Raw genomic sequence first — 19,089 nt, forward strand, 5'->3', positions numbered from 1 at the left:
TCGCTGATAAAATAATAAACATCCAACATACAAACATGATATATAATCACATATTACACAGTACATAGACATGGTACAATGGTCAGCCAAAATACAGGCCTATAACTTTTCTCTCTGTTAAAAGCACTGTACCTGTACACAAATCTGATTGGCCTAAAACTATCACTCATCTTCATAAGTCCATCTGAACAGATTCCACCCTTGATGATCCAAGACTAGAAACATAAACATTGGAAAACACAAACGCATCAGGCAAACAAAAGCCTTGAGTTCACACACACACACACGGAGGGAGGAAAACAAATAACGTGGCAGGGTTTTTCTACGTTCTTATCAAAACCTGACAGAGAGAGACAAAAAAATGGGCAAGAGAGTCAGCAGAGTGATTACTGCGGACATCGTCTCAGGAGGCAGGTCGCCATGGTAGCCTGCAGCGACCGGATGCTCCTTGATTGGCTGGCGGTCCTTGTCTCCCAGCAGCCCATGCTTCTCCATTAGTATTCTGGGGATTTCTCCTCTCGTGGTCTTATCAGCCCTTCTCTCTCACACACACACACACACACACACACACACACACACACACACACACACACACACACACACACACACACACACACACACACACACACACACACACACACACACACACACACACACACACACACACACACACACACACACACACACCCCCTCCTTTCCTCCATAATCACCCCTTTCCTCTCAGCTCTCTATAGCAGTAACCCTCTAACTCAAACAGACAAAGTGTACATGTACACACACACACACACACACACACACACACACACACACACACACACACACACACACACACACACACACACACACACACACACACACACACTAACACATTTAACTAGCTTAGTGTAGTGTAACAGTAGATCAAATTGAACTGTAGATACTAAGAATTGTGTTTAAATTCAATTTGGCTTCAACATAAAGACAACTGGTCTGAATCAGAATCACATACATTCAAACCAGGGCAGTACTCTGGCACTGCCACACACTCCTTATTGCCCCCCCCCCTCCCCCCTGTCCTCCCACCATATGTTTTTGCCAAAACTTCCTCCCTGTCTCAGTCTGTCAGGCTCACCTGTTGCTGGCTCTGTTCCTCCAGATTGAGTTTGACCTCCAGGGACTGCCGTGCTTCCAAGAAGGCCTTGCGGTGTTTCCGGTCTGCCATGTAGTAGGACATGACGCCCACAGTGATCGCACACACATAGATCACTATGTTGGCCAGCAGCTGGAGAACGCAACAGAGTCATTAGACACACACACACACACACAACACATGCACTATAAAATAAACACACAAACAGGCACGCACAGTAAGCCTTTAACTGTTAGTCTACACCTGTTGTTTATGAAGCATGTGACAAATACAAATTTGATTTGACATACGGACGCATGCACACACTCTGAACCCTGTGGGGAGGACCCTTGTGTAGACTTATCACGATCTAGGCTAGTGGTATCTTACGGACTTTCTGCATTCATGAAAGTGGCAGACAGGCAAAAAGAAACCAGCACTCTAAACTATTACCAAACTCGTAGAGGTTGCAGTGAGGTGGCTGCTGATGAGTTACATTTCAAACAAAGTTTGGATACTGCACTGTTTTGTCATTGAATAACATTTGGATTCGCCGAGACTGAAGCTCCGATAGGGGGGTTGGCCTTTTATTGGTCTGCCTGCCTCTCATTGGATTACTGTGAGATTATGATTAAAGAAGACATGAGCATACTGAGAACCAAAAACTGTGGACCTTTTGAGAACAGTATCGACAAATGACGAACCCACAGAGGCTTTTTTTTTGCCATTGATAATTCTACCTCAGACTCTTTTAATTGTTAGGAGACACTCAAGCCTCAGTCTATTCTCAGCCTCTGCTCTGTCACTGAAACATTTGATACATTCAGCCTGTTTATAGACTCACCAGTAATGCCTATTCATTGTAGATGCTATAAGACAATTACTTTTTTATTTTATTTTATTTTTTCACCTTTATTTAACCAGGTAGGCTAGTTGAGAACAAGTTCTCATTTGCAACTGCGACCTGGCCAAGATAAAGCATAGCAGTGTGAACAGACAACACAGAGTTACACATGGGGCATAACGTGACATAAATAGTACATAGACTGGAGGCTAATCTTCTGCATGATAAAATTATTTCAACACACCATTTGATGTGATCAGGAAAGCTAGCATAACTTACCTGCACTGTCATTTGAACTATATCAGCCTCTTATTAAATATACTGTATATAGCCTAGTAATTGCTCATTGTTCATTGTGTTGCAAGTACGGCATGTTGCACTGCTCCTAGATATTTTATTTTATGAGCTACTACACAAGATCTGTTCACCCCTACTATCTACCCCCCCACCCCCACACCTGCCTGTCTACAACTCGCGTCCACCCAACCCAGGTGTTTTCTGAACCACTCTCACCCACCACCTGCAACTTCAATCCCCATCACCCCTCACCCACTGCAACTCATCCCCCACCCAAGGTGTGTCCTCAGCCCCATCCCCACTCTCACCTGTCTCCCGAGGGCAGCCACCTGGATATCCTCCTGCTGCTGCTGTGCAATGGTGACCCCCAGCACCAGGGTGTGGACCCCGCATGACACGGATGTGATCAGCACAATGGGCGTGAGCCGCAAGGGCAGTGTCAGGAAGAAGGAGAAGCTAAAGAAGGCCTGCCAGCCCACTGTGTCACTGGCCTGGTGGAAGCGGGCATAGTTCAGGCCCAGGTAGCAGAAGATCTGGGCCGCTATGAGCACCCACAGGGCGTAGGGCACCACACGTCGTGAGATGCGGTCGGGTAGCAGGCCGTAGCAGCACAACACATAGAGTAGGATGTCTGATGCCAGGCCCACTGATGCCACCACCACAGAGGCCAGTTTTTCACCCGTGTAGACCACAGCGCACATGACAATGATGTAGCTGTCAAACAGGGCAGCAAACACAACCAGAACCAGCAGGGTTTCGTGTCGCTGCCGGCGGAAATAGGTCTGATAGAGGTTCTCCAGAGACTCGGGTGCAAAGGTGAGACGCATGAAACGTGGTAGGCAGAGGCAGCACCCTTGGCTGCGAACCGTTACCTCGTGCGTGCGCCCCACGGCCTGGCCCGGGTCCGATGGTAGGGTCACAGAGCAGTCCGCCGAATACTCTGCTGAGTACTCCGGCTCTGAGAAGGCCCGGTTGCGAGGCATCGTGAATGCTGACTAAGTTTTGTATTCTTCCTGTGACCTCGTCGTAAAAAAAAGTGGGAATCTGTTTGTAGTTCTGCAGGTGTAAAATTCCTCAAGGTACTGTTGTAAGGTTCAAACGCAGGCCTACATCGTGCTCTCTCATCAGGTTCCCTTTTATTCTCCTGTGTGTAAACTGAACCCTTTGCCCTGAGGTGTCACAAATGTCCTTTAAATCACACGTAGTGTCTTGATTGTCAGGTCCTGCACTTTGGAATAGCTTTCCTCACATATTCGTTAGGTACACGTCTCTGACAGTGTCAGTTGATTCACCAAGCCAATGTCCTCCAAATGTAGACTTAAGACAAAAGGAGATTTGAAGGGTCTCCTGGACCATGTTAATTTTCCTTAAGTGAGCCCATGGAAAACTCACAAAGAATAAAGTGAGGGCGATAATGTAGCTTTGTTTCTTTTCGAATGCAAAACTTTGCCTACATTGACACCCTTCTCTTTTATATTCATTGTATCAAGGTCATCACCACTGTTCACATGGGGTTCCCATGGTGAAAACTCAAAAGAAGTGAAGAATATGGGATGCAGTTTGATCATGAATTGTGCCCCCCCCACACCTGAGATGTCACCTGACTAGCAATCCACGTTGGGAAAAAAGGGGATTTTTAAGAAAGTTACTGGGAAATATGGACAGCATGTGCAAGTTGTGCAAAAGAGGCCTAGGTTCGTTTTTTCTTTGCAGTTGACAGACTGATACTGAGAGCAATGTCTGTCGTTCCCTACCAATATTTATCTTGAGAAAACTGCGCCTCTGTCCTCAGTTAAGAATATCCCCGGAGAACTATGCGTGACTTCTGATTTTACAGCGCACACAGGAAATAGGCTACATGTTGCGCTCTATCAAAGAGAAAAAAGATAGAACTTGTAAAATGGATGTCCAAAATGACACCATCGTGGCTATCCATTTAAAATACTTAACAGTCTTTTTGCCCTATTATTAAGCAACGCGGTTTTCCAGCCTAAAGTACAGGGATATCATATTTCTTGCCCTCATTACACATATTGATGAGTTTGTTGCCTGTGATTTCAGGGTTAAATCGTTTGGCTATATTTCTATTTTGAAAAGGTGCTAGAGGACCGCTATTGTCATACCCATATAAATGATCGAATGACTGAAAACAATAAGCGTCATTATTTACCCATTCTGTATCCATTTAACATGTGTCGATGGCCAAAGATGAACGTGATCTTTCAATGTAGGTTTTCATTCTCCAGTGACTCGACGTTTGGCATCTCCTGTCTATCTATCCTTTTTAAGATGCCGCCTGTGAACAGAGATTTTGTACCAGATGATGTAAAAACCATCCGCATATTGTTGCATCCGTTTACCGAGCCATGGGGGAAAAAATACACTTTCGATCTCCTATAGGTGGTGTTCGCTCTTGTAAGGATTAGATGTCACTTGTAATCAAAACAGTGCATTTGGGGTGTTTGTTATAAGAATAACCTGAACATGTCCCTCTCGACGAGTAATAGACTACAATGGACTCTCGCCTTCTGCAGAAAACACGGAACAGCTCTGCTTTTTCGCCCTCGATCTTCACTTTCTACCCCCGATAAGCCCGCCCCCCTCTTTAGATCACCCACTCCCCTTGCGTCCCATGTACAAAGTCAGAAATAGGGACAGACAATTCCAAATAGGATAACTACATGTAAATTGCCTATGGTTATTCATTATGACTGGTCGAGCATGCTCTAATATGACACATGATTTCATTTTATTGATTAATTGCCACTAAAGTTCGCATAGTGTTTTTCTGCCTCCTGGCCATACCACCACAACGTCTGAGCGCATTAATTGACTCTGACCATTATCACATCAAATTATCTACTTCTATAGTTACATTTTAAAAAAGAACGAAAAAAAAGGTTGGAAGCCTGGGCCTACACCCAGATCCAACAAGCAACATGAAATAAATATGCATGTCACTTGATCCAGTCTTTGAGAGGGAACAATTTATAGCTACTTATCGACAGCTGTTCCCCCATCAGCTTGAACAATCCAAACAAGAGCAGCAGCCCACTACACAGCATCAGTTTATTTTAGACACACACAACGCCCACCCTGTTTCAAATCAAAGGTTGCTTACACAATTTAGAAAATCTTACATTGGGTGAAGCAAACGCTCCTAACGATGCAGTAAAATGCCAAACAATGTGTGTGTGGAGCAGGAACTGAGTCAAGTCCAGGGCTGACCTCCAGGGCTGACCTCCAGGGCTGACCTCCAGGGCTGACCTCCAGGGCTGACCTCCAGGGCTGACCTCCAGGGCTGATCTCCAGGGCTGACCTCCAGGGCTGATCTCCAGGGCTGACCTCCAGGGCTGACCTCCAGGGCTGACCTCCAGGGCTGACCTCCAGGGCTGACCTCCAGGGCTGTTCATGCACCATATGGCATCGTTCTTTTATTATTATTTTTTGATTATGAGATGTGTTCAGTTTGTTGTGTCTGGTCATTTGTTTGTGTCCCAGAAACGCTACTGGCTGTGCAGAACCTGCCCGAGACCGGCTTCTTTCGTTGACACCGCCATGAGACCTGTATTGATTATTCCACTGAAACCCTGTATTGAACGTGTGATCAATACCCAGACCATTGACAGTTTTTACTGGAAAAAAACTCATCGACAACATCTCCCTGCCTCTCAGGCCCAAATTGAACAATCATACCTGTATTCATCCCTCTATAGCTTGGGGTGTGTGATACCCAATATCACAGGGCCCACTGTCCTCTCCCTTGTTATTATGCTCCCCCCATAAACACCCCCTTGATTTTCCTTTGCCTCATTTAAAAAAAAGTACATAATGTATCAATTTGAATTTTGTCAAGGAAGCAGAGGTTATAGGCCACGAGAACACGTGTAAACATATTTTTGAAGCTGTGCTAATCACGGAGAATTAACCCACCGCTCCCTATATGTGCCTAGAGTGATGCAGCCAATTGAGAATAGATGAGGCTTGTAAGGTAAACCTCTCTGTAAAAGTGATTCATTAATTGCTGGATTCCGAGACAGATTTCCCCAGAGAACAGCCAACAATAATTATTAAACGAGTGCTCTTTAGCGCCAGCAAAGGCTGAGGTAGGACAAATGGCGATGGTGTGCAAAATTAGACACAGGTTATGGGAGGCAATGGATTAGGGCACATCCTTTAACAGTTGACAGATGATTATGTAATGTCCTGATTTTATTCGGAGGCATAACAATTGATTGCTTTGCTAAAGCGGATTTTACAAGTCCGGTTTTCAGAATAATCTCTTCCATGTAACAAATGGGCAAGGGAAGGGAGTGACAAAAGAAGCCTGTTTATTGTGTTTAACCATGTCTCTCATCATGTTTTCTCTAGATTCATAAATAAACATTGTCCTATGACAATATCACAATCATTCTCTCAGTATCACTGTGAATGCATGATTGTTTTAGAGAGAGACCATATTTTTCATCAATCCTCTCATGTGATTAAGCCGATACACTGTAACTCTTTGAATGACCCTGTTGGGCAGAATCAGAATAGGACATCAGATGTGCATATTGTTTCCCATGGCATTGGCCACAGAGGACAAAGAAGAAACCCATTATTTGCACAAGGAAAGTGTTATTATCAATACATTGTTTGGCCAATATAGGCCTGTGCAAATATTTTCTGCTGTCCATGATCTGCAGAAGGTTTTAGATCTATGTAGAATAGAATACATCTATGTAAAACATGTGTTGCAAATATTTGGCTCTTGTTTTGCAATGCTATTAAAATGTTTATTGTATTTAGCAAAAACAACAACAATACAGTTCAATCAATACAGTGTCACATAACAATGAGACAGACGTTTCACCGGATATATCAATCTGAAGCATCCGGTAAGGATTTCCACTCACCACCAAATATGGTTATTAGAGGAAGCCCAGTGGCTAGCAGTGGGAGAAGATGGAAGTGAGATGGATTTTGGCCAAAGTTCTGCAAATTTTCTCATCGATTAAAACATTTAATCTTAGCACGGTTTTCTGTTCCCCAAACTAGAATCTGTTACGAACAGAGTGGATCAAGTTTTGTAGACTTCACCTTATGCCAAAGTTAAAAAATAAATGTATAAAATGCGCTGTTTTTAGTAGAGTAAGGGCGAATTGAGTTATTGAGCACGCGCACTTCACAGAGTAGGCGTTCCCTAAGGGGAATATGCAAATTATGTTAGAACGCACCAATAGGATCTCGCTAGGTCGTGCTTAGCTCTGCACACCATGATTACTTTTCTTTATTTGGAAACGACAGGGTGTGGTCTATCTAGCGAGATAGTTCTAACAAAATAATATTTGACAGCGTACGTACTTTAATGACGTGATCGCTCAGGTTGCACGCTGCTGACGTGTTTGTAGGGAAGTAAGCAAGCTGGCTACCTAGCTAGCAATTTGAGCGTTATTTTCATTAGACGTGTGCAACCAGTGACAGCTCATCATGGGAATAATAGCCAACGAATTGAAATAATTGGCGTCAGGAGAGAAATCGGAGCAGAGTACACAGGTGGAGTTTGCAAGACCTCAAATATATATATTGGCATCCACTACACCATTCATGATCGAGTAGCTAATGGTTGGAGGGCATGCTAAAAGCTTAGATGGCGAGTTAGCTATCTAGATAAACGGTATTGTTCAGATGTATTGTGCAGTGACTATTGCTGAGATTTCAAGATTATGTAGCTAGCTAACAAGACTTTCGCGATGGGATGTTTAGCGAACTAACATTAAAAGAACAAAACCTGTTCCAGTTAGTTAGTAAACGATGTAGCAAGCGCGTTAGGCTTGCCAGGCAGAAGATACCATCCCTACCGTTACTCTTGTTTACACTTGAGATCATATGTCATGATATTATTCTTATTATTTTATTACCTCATTGTAGGAATGGGATATGCCACTGTACTCCAAATGTTACCTTTATCCACACTGCTCCATCGAGAAGATTGAAATACTGCCAGTTTCCAGAAAACGTCACTTTTTATCTTCAGCTAGCCGAAAATAACAGTTTCCCAGGAAAACTAGCAGTATTTCAATCTTCTCAATGGTGCATTATGGATAAAGGTACAATCTGGAGTACAGTGGCGTATCCCATCCCTGCATTGAGGTATGTTTTCCCGACCCATATCTCCCCCCGCCTCCATAGTGTCTTAATGTAACCGTTATTGTGTTCCGCCCTCAGTGAGGCTCAGTGTAAACACGTGTAATGGTAGGGTCAGTATCTTCTAAAACAGGAAAAATATGTGTACTGTCTTAATACACAATTGTCCACCACCATTTTCGGACAATTTAGGATGTTGCAAACCGCGTTCAGCCAAGGGTGTGCAACATCCTAAATTGTCTGAAATTTGTATTTAACTTCTGGCTTCCCATGGACTGTTTTGTGCAACCAAATACAATTGAAAGCAACGCTAGTGTATGTAAGTACGCCAGCATTGCTAAAAGCAAGGATCTAGCTACTATTGTCTAATTATGTGTTTTTGATTTGTATTTTGAGTTCTCATGCATCTGTTTCTACAGACAAGGAATTTGCCGTGAAGTGGATTGATTCCTTCAAGGGCCATGGGCAAATGGAGGATGCCAGACCTGTATAGGGCCCCCTTCCCCCTCTACACAATCAAAGTCGACCCCAAAACAGGATGGGTGATCACTGCAGGAGGGGGAGGTGCTTCCAAGACGGGCATAAAGAATGCAGTGGTAAGCTACTGAATGTTTAGGTGATCATGTAATGGTTCGGCTCTATGGGCACAGTCTCTCAATTTCTAGTCTTTTCACACCTTTTTACATTACAGAATACATGCAAGTGTGAAAATGCAGAAACATTGTAGATGTGTGATTCAGCATTTATTTTGATCTAATTAAATCTGAGGAATGTTGTACCGTATTTGTTAAGTTAAGTTGGGACTGTCTTTTTCAGCACTTCCTGGGTTTGGAGTTGGTAGGAGACCAGCACTGTGCCACCCTGGTGCACTCTCATGACACAGACACGCGTGCTACCATGAACCTGGCAATAGGCGGGGATGTGATCGCCGCAGGGCAGGACGACAGATGCAGCCTCATGCGCTTCAGACAACGCCAGACCAGGGGCAAGGCCGCAGCCAAGGACGGTAAGGAAGGAATACCCCCCAAAACATGCCATTCACTTTTATAAACCTCTTTATATACAAAGTTCAAATTATCTTTGCAGATACATTTACTGTAACGTCAATCCAATCTTACATTTCGTCTATTACATCTGTGTTTCTCAATCCTGGTCCTGGTGACCCAAAGGTCTGCACATTATTATTTTTGCCCTAGCCCTAACACACTTAATTAATCTAATCAACTCGTCATCAAGCATTTGATTATTTAAATCATGTCTGTTTGTGGTAGGGGGGGGATTAAAATGTGCACCCCTTTGGGTCCCAAAGAGAATGATTGGGCAACACTGCCTAACATGAACACATCACTACGCCCCTTATTTTCCAGCAGGGGGTGGCAGTGAGCAGGGTGCAGCTAGGAGACGAGCTGGGAAAGGGGGTAAGGGTAGTGAGGGAGCTGCTGCTGCTAGGGGCAATGTGTCTGAGATGAAGGATAACACCACCCAGATCTCTGTTGACACGTTTGGGGAGGTGCAGTCGGACCTCAACCCCCAGGACCCCCTCCAGAAGTGTGTGAGGTTCAGTCCCGATCTCAGCCTCCTACTGACTGGCGGAACAGACGGACACATCAGAGTGTGGGAAGTGAGTTTAAGTTATGCCAAAATGGCTGCCATGTTGAGACTTCTCCCCAATTGTTACTGTGCAGGTTTTGAGCTTGACTGTAATGCCTAAGCTCTTTCACCAGTACCCCTCCTTAAAAGAGAAGTTGGACTTCAAAGCCCATGAGGGGGAAATTGAAGACTTGGACATCAGTCCGAATAACAAGGTACTAACCAGCTAATAAGTATATGATCTCTCTGTCTGTCTGTTGGAATCACAGTAATAAAGAGGTTATAAACATCATGTGCAAGCTAAACTGGTAAGTGTTTTCTGACCTGTGTTATTTTGTGTTTCTGTGTAGCACCTTGTGACAGTGGGCCGGGACTTTGCCTGCAGTATATGGAGTGGCAACCAGCTGGCCATGAGCCTCTGTTGGCATGAGAAGATGCCTCAGATAGCAGCAAAGTCATACCGCTATATGGCTTGCAGGCAAGCACATACCCCTTTCTCCTACGAATATTCACATACCCTGTAACATCACTGACATATAGCTCTGGTCCCACTAGCATACCACATGAACTCAGCAAAAAAAGAAACGTCCTCTCACTGTCAACTGCATTTATTTTCAGCAAACATAACAAGGTGTAAATATTTGTATGACCATAACAACATTGAACAACTGAGACATAAACTGAACAAGTTCCACAGACATGTGACTAACAGAAATGGAATAATGTGTCCCTGAACAAAGGGGGGTCAAAATCAAAAGTAACAGTCAATATCTGGTGTGGCCACCAGCTGCATTAAGTACTGCAGTGCATCTCCTCATGGACTGCACCATGGCAGAACACTGCCATTCCTGTCTTGCAGGAAATCACACACAGAATGATCAGTATGGCTGGTGGCTTTGTCATGCTGGAGGGTCATGCCAGGATGAGCCTGCAGGAAGTGTACCACATGAGGGAGGAGGATGTCTTCCCCTGTGCGCTGCGGTTGCCTGCAATAACAACAAGCTCAGTCTGATGATGCTGTGACACACCGCCCCACACCATGACGGACCCTCCACCTCCAAATCGATCCCACTCCAGAGTACAGGCCTCGGTGTGCCGCTAATTCCTTCGACGATAAACGCGAATCCGACCATCACCCCTGGTGAGACAAACTGTGACTCGTCAGTGAAGAGCACTTTTTGCCAGTCCTGTCTGGTCCAGCGACATTGTTGCTGGTGATGTCTGGTGAGGACCTGCCTTACAACAGGCCTACAAGCCCTCAGTCCAGCCCCTCTCAGCCTATTGCGGACAGTTTGAGCACTGATGGAGGGATTGTGCGTTCCTGGTGTAACTAGGGCAGTTGTTGTTGCCATCCTGTATCTGTCCCGCAGGTGTGATGTTTGGATATTCCGATCCTGTGCAGGTGTTACACGTGGTCTGCCACTGCGAGGATGATAAGCTGTCCGTACTGTTTCCCTGTAGCGCTGTCTTAGGAGTCTCACAGTAGGGACATTGCAATTTATTGCCCTGGCCACATCTGAGGTCCTCATGCCTCCTTGCAGCATGCCTAAGGCACGTTCATGCAGATGAGCAGGGACCCTGGACATCTTTCTTTTGGTGGTTTTCAGAGTCAGTAGAAAGGCCTCTCTAGTGTCCTAAGTTTTCATAACGGTGACCTTAATTACCTACTGTCTGTAAGCTGTTAGTTCCTTAACGACCGTTCCACAGGTGCATGTTCATTAATTGTTTATGGTTCATTGAACAAGCATGGGAAACGGTGTTTAAACCATTTACAATGAAGATCTGTGAAGTTATTTTTATGAATTATTTTTGAAAGACAGAGGTCCTGAAAAAGGGATGTTTCTTTTTTTTGCTGAGTTTGTTTTTTTGCTCTCCCATGTAGGTTTGGAAAAGTCGAGGACCAGAAAGACACCCTGAGGCTCTACACCGTCCAGATCCCCCACAAACGAGACAGAAAACCTCCACAATGCTACCTCTCTAAATGGGACAGCCAGAACTTCCTACCCATGCTGACGAACCCCTGCGGCACTGAGGTCATCTCCACCCTGGCTGTCAGGTGAGGAAGGATGGAGAGGATACCTATAGGATTCAATTAATCTTTCCTTGATTATCTGCATCCTATTTCCTTTGCCCCCTTCTGAGCCGTATTGGAGAATGTCCCTCCCCTCAGACCTTCTTTTCCAATGCATTTTGAGAAGGTGAGGAGGAAAATCATAAAGGATGCGAGGAATTGAGCAAAGATGAATTGAGAAAGAGCCTTATTTGTTAATCTCTGATAAGGTCGCTTAACTGCACATTGCAGGTATTTCTTTGACGTTACTGTATCATAAATGTAGGGCTGGGCGATATGGCCAAAATATAATTTCACAATATTTTTCACATTTATGTTTTTGAATATTAACATTTCTAAATTTGTTTTCTAAATTTGTTTTATGAGTTGTGCATGATCATAGGGTGGCTACACATGAAGTTATTTTCAAAGGGGCTTTCTCTAGTCTGTACAATCAAACAAACCAAAAGTTGATCTATTTTTACATAATTTCCACAATGCCAATGCGCAAAAAAACCCAAGGCCTTGTGTTTTTCTCTAAATATTGCAATTGTGATTTGACTTGCGATTTAGAGCAAAACACTCGGGTGAACTGTTATAATCATAGAATAATCATTCTATTTCCAATTCTGCACTCACTGGAGAGTTTATTAGGTACATCACCCCGTTCACGAAAATTGGATTGCTCCTACATACAGTGAGTTATGCGGCCGTGGCTTGCAATATAAAGCAGGCAGACCGGCATCGAGGCTTCCAGTTACTGTTCGATTGAACGTTAGAATGGGCAAAACGAGGGACCTACAGTTGAAGTCGGAAGTTTACGTACACTTAGGTTGGAGTCATTAAAACATTTTTTTTTCTACCACTCCACACATTTCTTGTTAACAAATTATAGTTTTGGCAAGTCGGTTAGGACATATACTTTAATGACACAAGTCATTTTTCCAACAATTGTTTACAGACAGATTAATTCACTTATAATTCACTGTATCACAATTCCAGTGAGTCAGACATTTACATACACTAAGTTGACTGTGCTTTTAATCAGCTTGGACAATTCCAGAAAATGATGTCATGGCTTTAGAAGCTTCTGATAGGCTAATTGACATAATTTGAGTCAATTGGAAGTGCACCTGTGGATGTATATCAAGGCCTACCTTCATACTCAGTGCCTCTTTGCTTGACATCGTAGGAAAATCAAAGGAAATCAGTCAAGACCTCAGGATAATTTTTTTAAAGACCTCCACAAGTCTGGTTCATCCTTTGGAGCAATTTCCAAATGCCTGAAGGTACCACGTGTACTATTTTTTTTTTTGTACAGATGAACAAGTATAAACACCATGGGACCACGCAGCCGTCATACTGCTCAGGAAGGAGACATGTTCTGTCTCCTAGAGATTAACATACTTTTGTGTGAAAAGTGCAAATCAATCCCAGAACAACAGTTAAGGACCTTGTGAAGATGCTGGAGGAAACTGGTACAAAAGGATCTATATCCACAGTAAAAACGAGTCCTATATTGACATAACCTGATAGGCCACTCAGCAAGGAAGCCACTGCTCCAAAACCGCCATAAAAAAGCCAGACTACGGTTTGCAACTGCACATGGGGACAAAAATCGTACTTTTTGGAGAAATGTCCTCTGGTCTGATGAAACAAATATAGAATTGTTTGGCCATAAGGACCATCATAATGTTTGGAGGAACTAGGGGGAGGCTTGCAAGCCAAAGAAAACCATCCCAACCGTGAAGCACAGGGGTGGCAGCATCATGTTGTGGGGGTGCTTTGCTGCAGGAGTGGCTGGTGCACTTCACAAAATATTTGGTTTCATGAGGAATGAAAATTATGTGGATATGTTGAAGCAACATTTCAAGACATAAGTCAGGAAGTTGAGGCTTGTTAGCAAATGGGTTTTCCAAATGGACAATGACCCAAAGCATACTTCCAAAGTTGTGGCAAAATGGCTTAAGGACAACAAAGTCAAGGTATTGGAGTGGCCATCACAAAGCCTTGACCTCAAACCTATAGAAAATATGTGGGCAGAACTGAAAAAGCGTGTGTGAGCAAGGAGGCCTACAAACCTGACTCAGTTACACCAGCTCTGTCAGGAGGAATGGGCCAAAATTCACCCAACTTATTGTGAGAAGCTTGTGGAAGGCTACCTGAAACGTTTGACCCAAGTTAATCAATTTAAAGGCAATGATACCAAATACTAATTGAGTGTATGTAAACTTCTGGGAATGTGATGAAATAAATAAAAGCTGAAATAAATAGTTCTCTGTACTATTATTCTGACTTTTCACATTCTTAAAATAGTGGTGATCCTAACTGACCTAAAACTGGGAAATTTTACTAGATTAAATGTCAGGGATTGTGAAAAACTGTGTTTAAATGTATTTGGCTAAGGTTTATGTAAACTTCCGACTTCAACTGTAAGTTACTTTTGTAGCTTGGTTTATCGTCGGTGCCAGGTACTCAGTGTCTCAAACGTCCGCCCTCCTGGGCTTTTCACGCACGATATTGTCTAGGGTTTACCGAGAATGGATGTTTGTTGCACCAGTCAGCAACAGTCATGTGAAACAGCTCGTTGATGAGAAAGGTCGACGGAAAATGGCAAGAATCTCGCACTCTTAACAAATAACGGCGCAGTACAACAGTGGTGTGCAATGGCAACTCGGAACGCACAACTCGTCAAGCCTTCTCATGGATGGGCTATTGCACCAGATGACCACACCGGGTTCCACTCCTATCAGCTAAAAACAAGAAGGAGCGGCCACGCGATCGCCAACATGGGACAATTGAAGAGTGGAAAACATTGCCTGGTCTAACGAATGTTGTTGCGTCATGCTGATGGCAGAGTCCGGATGTAAACGTAATCCATGGACTCGTCCTGCCTGGTGTCAACGGTACAGGCTGTTGGTGGTGGTGTACTGGTGTGGAGATTTTTTTGTTGTTGTCAAACATTAGGTCCCTTGATAACAACATGCCGATTTAGGCCTACACCATCACTGGTGTCAGGCTATATTTGCTCTAACTCAGTACATTTATTAGCTATCGCCGCTAATGCTAATCACTAATTAGCTGGAACACAATTTTTTTCCCCCCACATCTTTAAGACAATAAACTCGCTGTTTGCAGACATTAAGATGCACAAACGAATAGTGTATTTCTAGAATGCTTATATTAACAGGCAATGTGGAAAGCAGTGTCACTGTCATCAACATATTGTTGCATCATTGACCATGCAGACTGAAGAGAGAATCGGGGTGGCAGGTAGCCTAGTGGTTAGAGCGTTGGACTAGTAACCAAAAGGTTGCTGACAGGGTAAACATATGTTGTTCTTCCCCTGAAGGCAGTGTTCCTAGGCCATCATTGAAAATAAGAATTTATTTTTAACTGACTTGCCTAGTTAAAAGGTAAAAAATGTTTTTAACTGTCGACAAATGATCTCGTGGTGACTGGGCAGAGCTTGGGGAGAGAGATGACTCAAGTAGTGGAGTAAACTATAAAAACGAGGTGGTGTATCACATTTAATGAACCAAACATTGAAATACCGTTACAGAAGGATACGTAAAAACTCAAACTGGTCTGTGCATCAATACTGATATATATTAAAATAGGGTATACCACCTAGCCCCGAATAAATGTGTTTGTATTAGATATTTGTTCTTTCCTGTTAACCAGAGTCAGTGGCTCCTTTTTTGTTCTCGCTGTGTTCCACAGTGACTCTGGAACCTTTCTTGGCCTTGGGACAGTGACGGGATCAGTAGCAATCTATATCGCCTTTTCACTACAGGTAGACACACACACAAAAAAATAATTAGCTGCCTTAGCATATCCCTGTGTAACTCCCTATTTATCTGGTCTCTGTAGAAGTTGTACTATGTGCAGGAGTCCCACGGCATTGTGGTGACCGATCTGGCTTTCCTGCCTGACACTCCCAAAGGCCAGAGCCTCAAAGGGAACAACGAGGCAGCCATGTTGAGTGTGGCTGTGGACTGCCGCTGTCAGATGCACACTGTACGCAACCGAAGTAAGTGGTTTGAATTGGTAGCATTGATTTTAGCATTGTGAGTAGTATTGTCTTTTCCCTCACCCTCCTTCGTTCTCTCTCTCTGCATCTCCACCATCCCAGGATCCTTCCCTATCTGGCTGGTGCTGTTCTTCTGTGGCCTCATGGTGGTGGGAGCTGTCCTGCTCCTGCAGCAGCTCTTCCCAGGATTCATTTAGACATTGACAGGAGTTAAGGAAAGAATCAGACTGCCCTACAACCACTACTAGCCCTACAATCTTCAACAACAACAACCTCCGAGGAACCCACCCTGCCACCACTCAATCCTGGAACACGCATCAATCTCCTACCTATAGCCATCGTACCACACTTAACCAAACCGTGGAACATTTTAACCACACTTGCCCAACCCTGGACTACATCTACTATAGCCATTTACTCCCTCTTAACCCAGCAAGATTCCCTGAATCAATTACTATACCCGTAACCAATCTTTGTATCCCCCATCCTTCCCTGTCACCCCTGTCCTGATTCAGGACTTACCCCCCCCCCCCCCAGTGAACCATCTGTGCTCCTTCCACCCCCAATTCTGTGAGAAACAAGATTTATTTTATTTTTTCTTGATCTGTATCGATCTTCTTTTTGCTTTTATACCATGGTGGGGAGTTAAAGGCTCAACTTAGGTCTATATCATCATGAATGTGCAAGGGGTTGGGCCTTTGTTATCATAGCTATTTAAGAAATAATTTAAAATTATAAATATACTTAAATCATTGCTCTTCTGTCAGTTTCCATCTGTCCTGTGCATACATAAACACACACTTGTAATTTTAGCAAGTTGGTTGGATAACATTTCTGTGTGTGGATTTTCTATACCAGTTTCCAGTGAGGCCTGTGTTTCCTGCTTTGTCCACTAGTTGGCATCATTGACCAAATGTCTATCTAATGTTGTTCATCCCAGACTGGGAAGCAGGCCAGGCATCATGACCTTCAGGAAAAACTAAATCAATTAGGTTGGTGGACTCCCCTTTTAGCTCCATTTCCAATGTTGAAAGACCTGCCAATTTGAGTTCTGCTCTGAAGGCACCTGTATAGGATCTCTAATCGTCTCCTTTCAGGCCTATTTCGACATTAAACCAGATTGACAGATGGAAGGGTGGTCTTTTTTTCTGCTCCACACAGCTCCGTAGATGTGTTTGTGTACAACCATTCAGTCTGGGCCCAGGGCTTGCTGTGATTCGTCAGAGCTGGACCAACTGATTCATGTTAATAGTCACTCACGTGACATTTTAACACAAGTTAGCTAAGAATGAGATAATGATCCTAAATAAAAGATGAGGCAGGCTATGATCCAGTGTATGTGATGGTTTTCTGTGTCTTGCAGAGTATACATACTGTATATCAGCATTGTATGGTCTTTTGTAGCATGGAATTCAAGATTCTTGCACGTTCTCGACCAAAGCACCATGGAGAGTGCTCGGTTTGTTTCAAATGGCCGACTAACACTATCATCAAGCTGTATAGTTCATCTGTGTTTGTTTCAACCAATTAAACACTTTATTGGAATCTCTTTTGTCGAGGCTTAATGGCCTTCAACTAAAGAGCTTTAATGACTTTCTCTTCCGCTTTCTTCACACTCTTTAAAATAATGCCACCAGCCCGTTTGGGTACCTGACTATGTAACAGCTTGTTTCTGGCCCCTAGTCTCACCACCATTCCTCTACATGCCTGGCCTAAGCACTTGCGTTGTTGCAGAGATGGAAAGGTTGCTGTGATACACTGGGACGTGCTCATTAAGCACCGAATGGAACACAACGGACTAAAACAGGGAGGGTCTACATGGACTTATCCAATAAGAAAGTTGAATTTTAGTTTCCCATTGCAAAACTTATTTTTTAAATGATTACCCTTCTTGAACACGAGCCCCGGGGCATAATTGTAGGGTACAAGGTTGAAAACATTGGATATACAAATTAGAGGTATAGAATGGACATTATCTACCGTGAACTTTGCAATCTGGGACATTTTAAATGTTTGGTCCCACCAGTTCACATAACCTTTATAGGTGCTTTGCCAGTGACAACAAAGACACTTCTTGAGGGAACAAGAAACCTTGAGAGGCATGCATTGCTGGCATGTTGGCCACAATATTGTTTGGCTTTGGCATACACGGCACACTGGATGGGGTTTTAGCCTTAAACCAGCCAGCAGTTGGACTACAATTTGTTTGATCAGAATTGACTTGCCAATTTTCCTCCCTCAACATCAAGGCCTCTGATGGGTAGAATGTCAAGGAGTGTGGGCTCTCTACCTCTTCAATTTCTGTTACAGCAGCAGTGTGTCATTTGTACACTCTCAAAAACAAACAGGTAGAATATACCCTTTTTTAAAGGTCGAATGCAGCCGGTTTTATTTCAATATCAAATCATTTCTGGGTAACAATTAAGTACCTTACAGGGATTGTTTTCAATTAAAATTACCAAAAATAAACAAAAATTGCTTCTTAGCAAAGATACATTTCTCAAGCAAGAATTTTGTTAGGACTGTCTGGGAGTGGTCTGATTGGGGAAGGGAAAACGAGCTGTTCTTGGCAGAAAGGTTTGGAACTCTTTCTTATTGTTCTATTAACCAGGCAGGCCAAAACTCCATCCCACCAAAACAGTCAGAAATTCTAGGCAATCTTTTCAAACAGCTCTTACAGGTAGCCTAGTGGTTAGAGCATTGGGCCAGTATCAAAAGTTTGCTAGATCAAATCCCTGAGCTGGCAAGGTAAAAATTGTTCTGCCACTGAACAAGGCAGTTGACCCACTGTTCCTAGGCTGCCATTCTAAATAAGCGTTTGTTCATAACTGACTTGTCTAGTTGAATAAAGGTTAAATAAAAAAGGGTATTATCATAATTTTCACAATATTATAGTATATACAGTATAAAACACCAGGAAAATCACATTTTTGATTGCACTGGGCATTTAAAGAGATTCTCTGGTACTTTTGTATACTTTTTAGCCAGTAGTTCTGAAAGTAGTCCCTGAAAAATGTGTACTATGTGCAGATATGTGC

General features: G+C 43.4%; 2 protein-coding genes across 4 annotated transcripts in view; one reads left to right on the forward strand and one right to left on the reverse strand.

The window, feature by feature from the left end:
- LOC124005714 (adenylate cyclase type 3-like) overlaps nucleotides 1–4,813 on the reverse strand; it is a 29,805-nt gene extending 24,992 nt beyond the window's left edge. For both annotated transcript variants that reach the window (XM_046315198.1, XM_046315197.1), the window contains exons 1-2: nucleotides 2,558–4,813; nucleotides 1,112–1,261 (exon numbers count right to left, since the gene is read on the reverse strand). In XM_046315198.1, coding sequence (XP_046171154.1) covers nucleotides 1,112–1,261; nucleotides 2,558–3,232 — 825 coding nt within the window. In that variant the 5' untranslated portion in view covers nucleotides 3,233–4,813. The remainder of the gene's footprint in view (nucleotides 1–1,111; nucleotides 1,262–2,557) is intronic.
- A 2,774-nt stretch (nucleotides 4,814–7,587) lies between these two features.
- On the forward strand, nucleotides 7,588–17,380 carry LOC124006048 (prolactin regulatory element-binding protein-like). Of its 2 annotated transcripts, none has more exons than XM_046315707.1 (10): nucleotides 7,588–7,787; nucleotides 8,798–8,974; nucleotides 9,195–9,384; nucleotides 9,746–9,999; nucleotides 10,103–10,183; nucleotides 10,319–10,446; nucleotides 11,851–12,024; nucleotides 15,742–15,814; nucleotides 15,892–16,051; nucleotides 16,154–17,380. In XM_046315707.1, the coding sequence occupies exons 2-10, from the start codon at nucleotides 8,840–8,842 to the stop codon at nucleotides 16,246–16,248; spliced, it is 1,290 nt and encodes a 429-aa protein (XP_046171663.1). In that variant the 5' UTR covers nucleotides 7,588–7,787; nucleotides 8,798–8,839; the 3' UTR covers nucleotides 16,249–17,380. The 2 variants fall into 2 exon arrangements, with proteins under 2 accessions (XP_046171663.1, XP_046171664.1); XM_046315708.1 differs by having other exon boundaries at nucleotides 9,749–9,999.
- The last annotated feature ends 1,709 nt before the right edge of the window (nucleotides 17,381–19,089 follow it).

This window comes from Oncorhynchus gorbuscha, linkage group LG19 (genome assembly GCF_021184085.1).
Source record: "Oncorhynchus gorbuscha isolate QuinsamMale2020 ecotype Even-year linkage group LG19, OgorEven_v1.0, whole genome shotgun sequence".
Taxonomy (NCBI): Eukaryota; Metazoa; Chordata; class Actinopteri; order Salmoniformes; family Salmonidae; genus Oncorhynchus; species Oncorhynchus gorbuscha.

Coding starts and splice junctions, on each gene's coding strand:
- LOC124006048 (XM_046315707.1), top strand. CDS start 8,840: ATGGGCAAATGGAGGATGCCAGACCTGTATAGGGCCCCCTTCCCCCTC. Junction 10,184..10,318: donor ACATCAGTCCGAATAACAAG/GTACTAACCAGC, acceptor GTTTCTGTGTAG/CACCTTGTGACAGTGGGCCG. Junction 10,447..11,850: donor TACCGCTATATGGCTTGCAG/GCAAGCACATAC, acceptor TCTCCCATGTAG/GTTTGGAAAAGTCGAGGACC.